This window comes from Astatotilapia calliptera, chromosome 6 (assembly GCF_964374335.1).
Source record: "Astatotilapia calliptera chromosome 6, fAstCal68.1, whole genome shotgun sequence".
Classification (NCBI taxonomy): Eukaryota; Metazoa; Chordata; class Actinopteri; order Cichliformes; family Cichlidae; genus Astatotilapia; species Astatotilapia calliptera.
In genome coordinates this window covers 21811186-21815806 of record NC_137427.1, presented here as the reverse complement: position 1 = coordinate 21815806, position 4621 = coordinate 21811186, and the positions used below count along the sequence as shown (strand labels likewise).

The 4621-nt window shown below is 37.5% G+C and overlaps 1 protein-coding gene across 3 annotated transcripts in view; it reads right to left on the bottom strand.

Moving 5' to 3' along the window:
• Nucleotides 1-1733: 1733 nt before the first annotated feature.
• ndst3 (N-deacetylase/N-sulfotransferase (heparan glucosaminyl) 3) overlaps nucleotides 1734-4621 on the bottom strand; it is a 48535-nt gene continuing 45647 nt past the window's right edge. For 2 of the 3 annotated variants that reach the window (XM_026171059.2, XM_026171060.2), the window contains exon 15: nucleotides 1734-2872. In XM_026171059.2, coding sequence (XP_026026844.1) covers nucleotides 2843-2872 — 30 coding nt within the window. In that variant the 3' untranslated portion in view covers nucleotides 1734-2842. Of the gene's footprint in view, nucleotides 2878-4621 lie in introns of all 3 variants that reach the window. The other variant, XM_026171061.2, reaches the window with a different exon arrangement.

The window sequence follows — 4621 nt, the reverse complement described above, 5'->3', positions numbered from 1 at the left end:
GTTTTGGCAAATTTTTAAGATCTACAAACAAAGAATACTACACTCCTGTAAGTTCATGCTCACTTCTGTGCCTAAAGGCACATTGCAAGAAATGGTAAAATATACTTAATTTATCCCAAAAGATTGGGATTAAACGTTAACATTATTTTAAATTTGCTGTCACCTGTTGATCAGCAGGGAAAGAGGTGCAGTTTTCAGAGCTCTAAGTCTGACAGCCCCCTCTTGTGGTCATTATTTGACATTGCAAAGTTATAAAACTAGTCTTGTGTTGAATTTGGAAATGCTTTAATTCTTCATGTCAAGATGCTGAAAAACATTCCTCAGTGTTTTGGTCCATATTGACATGGTCATGCATCACAGAGTTGCTGCAGATTTGTTGGCTGCACATTCATGATAAGTATCTAATGTTCCACCACATCCCAAATGTGACTATCAAGACCATTTGAGTACAGTGAACTCATTGGCATGTTCAACAAACCAGTTTAAGATCATCTGAGCTTTGTGGCATTGTTGGTTATCCTGCTGGAAGCAGCAATCAGTAGATGTATACACTGTGGTCATACCCCCACATCACCATGCTGCACCACCAATAGAAGGTAGGATGAATTTATACTTTCTTGTCTGCTCCAAATTCTGACCCTAACGTTGAATGTTGCAGCAGATACCAAGACTCGTTAGATCCTTTTTCCAATTTTCTGTTATCCAAGTGAACCCATATGAACTGTAGCCTCACTTTTCTGTTTTTATCTAGCAAGAGTGGTGTGGTCTTCTGCCATCGTTTCAAGGTTCAACATGTTGATGCTCTTCTGCGTGCCTTACTTGTAAAAATGTTGTTATTTGAGCTGCTACTCAGTAATGACCTCGAGCATCAACTATTACTTCATATTTTCTGAAATATTCTCTGTAAACCTTAGAAATGTTTACTGGGAAAATCCAAGCAGTTTCTGAAATACTTTGACGAGCCTGATCTGGCACCATCAACCATACCATGTTCAAAGTCACTTAAATCCCCCCTCCCCAATTGTGATGCTTGAGTGAAACTTCAGCAGGTTGTCTTGACTTGTTTCCGTGCAAGAATGCATGCCATATTGCCATGTGATTGGCGGCTCTGATGTTTGTTTAAAGGAGCAGCTAAACACTGGTCCCTTATACAGTGGATAATGAGTGTAAACACACACACATTGTAAGAATCAAAGGTTTAAACAGCTCTCAAAATGTCATTCAACAACATTTATGGTTTCGTGGCTTGGATGTTATGGGCTTGGATGATATTCAAGCCCTAACCCCCCCTTTGCTATTTCATTTATATTTATATTCCACCAAGATACTATGTCACAACTAAAAGTCACTGACTCAAAACTTCCTTCCAAGTGGACTAAAGATTAAGGATTCAGGTCTCTCCTTTAATTTTCATTCATCTGTTATAGCCTGTATATGTTGTATATTAATATTTGCAAAAAACAAAATAATAAAATAAAATCAGTAACATCAAAAGTAAAATATTGATCTCATAACAATAAAAAAATAAAAAGTGTTAGCCAGTATGCAAAGTATTGTTGTATTGATTAAATGTTCTCTGATACAATACCAGATGCACTGCATACTTTCATCATGTCATTTTCACTTACCTTAGAAGAGTAGAAACAGCATAGTGTAAGTTCACAAATGTGGCTTCAGGTATGATCCCGCATTTAGGTAATACAATAATATAATACTCGTTAAAAAATATCAGCTGTCAGTCATATCCATTTCTTTAATTTTGGTTTTTGTGTTTGACATTTAGGGATTTTGCATTCAAACTGAAGCTAAAGAACAGAGGCCACTGCTTTTAAAAAGGGGAAGAAAAAGTCAAGTTGAGACTTAACTGAGACACCGACAAAACAAAAACTGCCTGCAGTTAGCATAGCTACTTTAACTGTCATAGCCACTAGGCTGACTTCCACCCACAAACTTGTATCTCCTCAGAGCTAAAATCATCAGCACTCATTCTTTGCTTAATGGACACAATGTTCCCCTGGATGTCTTGTCACAGTAAAATAATGAGCAGGCAATTCTTTTTGCTTCAGTGACTCATGTACAGTCCAAACTTTCCCACTAAAGCCACAAGTGACATCTCTACGGGTTAACAAAGCTACCAGATCTACCAAAAACTAGCTGTACTTAAAAAAAGAAAGAAAAATCACAAAAAATGAGAACCTAGCATGGAAAGTAACAGTTTTTCTCTCACCCTGAGTCTATGCATGTGTCCTCCTTGCTTTCTTTCTTTCATTAAAACAGAAAACTTAAAAAAAAAAAAAAAAAAAAAAGGTAAAAAGAGACCTCAAAGCATGTGTTTTTGTATTGGAGATACATAGAGCAGAACATAGTGCAAACTCACGTCTATGAGAACCACGCACAGCTGACCAGCGCTGTTCTGGCAACATAATTTAAGGTGATAATAAAATAAAAATTATTGATCACTGAATTTACTGCAGGTGTGCACGAGAATTCACCGGAACAGGGTTTGGGCATCAAAGACTTTCCAAATTCTCTTTGTCCCCCACAGTTTGCGTCACTGTTGTCATGTGGTTCTTTCCTTTAGTCCCATTTTTTCAGAGCTGTCTATTCACCTGACAGATCCATCCACCCACCCATCTACCCATCCATCCAAGAGTTCTGTATCAGCTCACAAAGTTTCTTTGCGCTTTCATTACTTCTGGTCCCTTCAGCAGGGTCACAGCTCTTCGGTGAACCAAGGCGCTCCGTCCTCGCTTTCACCTCAGGGTGCACTAAAAGGCCACAGACAGTGCATCTGAAGGTTAGGTGCTCCTGGTCGCTTTCCTGGTCCCTGACCCCAAGACTTTTAACCATGGCTCATGGATGCAAAGGTTATCTAACCTTCAGGAAGCAGCAAAGAGAGAGGGAGGGGATTCAGAGGGAAATGCAGAGACGAGGGAAAGAAATGGGATAAAGTAATTTAATTGCACTTTGTTGATTTATTGATCTAAATGCTAACCGAGTTAATAGAACGGGAGCATGATGTGAATGCTGTCAGTGGACTAGAAAACTTATGTCATGTGGCTGACTGCCTTTGACTCATAAACCGTGAGAAAATCCAGCACATTCAAGTGTGCCAAAAAAAGAGAACAACAACATTATGAAGCTTCGTGTATCTTCTATGCTTTGAATATCTATTGGATTGATTTGGGTTTTTTTCAGCAGGGCAACGTCACAAATTGTGACACACACTCAGCATTTTTATTGCACTGCATTGTTCATTACCAGGGTGGAAAGTAACAAAGTACAAATACTTTGTTACTGTACTTAAGTGCAATTTTTTGGTATCTGTATTTAACTTGAGAAGTTTTTTTTGTCAACTTATTCCTCTTGCTCCCTACATTTTAAACAAATATCTGTACTTTCAACTCATTACTCATTACTTTTGCTTTAACGCTGTTGGGGGTAGTTATTGTTTTATCACTGCGAGTACTCAAGTACTTTTTTACTTGAGTAAAGAACTTGAATCAGTACTTCAACTTTTAGTAGAGTATTTTTAACAGTAGTATCTATACTTCTACATAAGTACAGAATGTCTGAACTTTTCCCAGACATCCATGAAAAGAGAACTTATTAAATTTAACAGCGGTAGAAGTTAGCAGGAAGTTAGCTCGCTAGTTTTCACCTAAACATGATATATCATGTTCTGACTGAGGGGTTTCTGAAAAAATTAAAACGTACAGCTCTGCTATCACAGAGAACATAAATGAAGACTAAACTGCAGTGACGCTTTGTAGGGTTACTGAAGTTGGGCTAGCTGGTATACAATGATGTACTACACGATCGCTAGCGACATAGCTATGTTAGCATAACATAAAAACAGTGAAGCTGGAGGATGAACACTAACTTTTTTCCACAAGTTAACGTGGAAAAATGAATGAATAGCATGTAGTAAAAACCGAGAGAGGCCGACAGTGATCACTGACTGTTTTTAGGGGCTTGTTGAGATTAAATAGAACAAGATGCAAAGCATTAAACCATGTTAAAAACACAACAGCCTTAGTAGTTTAGGCCTGGAAGCAGGTTTCATGTCATCACTTAGAGACCGGATTATACTGAGCATCTGATAGTTGTTTTAACTACATTCTGCAGGCCATTTTAAATCCAGTTTTGTTTGATCGATATTTAATATTCACAATTATTCAACTTTATTGTATTTATACTGATGCCAGGTTAATTTTTATCTTGTTATTATTATTTTTGGTCATGTTGTGTTCCGTTTTATTGATCTTATTTAAGCTTGTTGTCATATTTGTGTATACCTTAGGTATAACTGCTGTACTCAAGGTGTTTCCCACCTTTGAGATGAAAAAAGTATGTCTTTTGTTAAACGGGGGTTGTGACAACATTTTCCCCCAAAATATATTACAACTGGTTATATAAGTTTGTGCTGAGTTCTGTCTTGTTGAAATCATTGAAGACTGTTGATTGCTTTCAGCACTATCACCTCTAAACATACTCGAAAGCCATGAGGTAAAACTCATTTTACATGTTGGGGGTAAATTGAAAGAAATGTGTAAAACTGCTCATTGGCAAGACTGCCCTGCAATTATAAACTCAATTACTTTGGTGTTGTATAAATGGG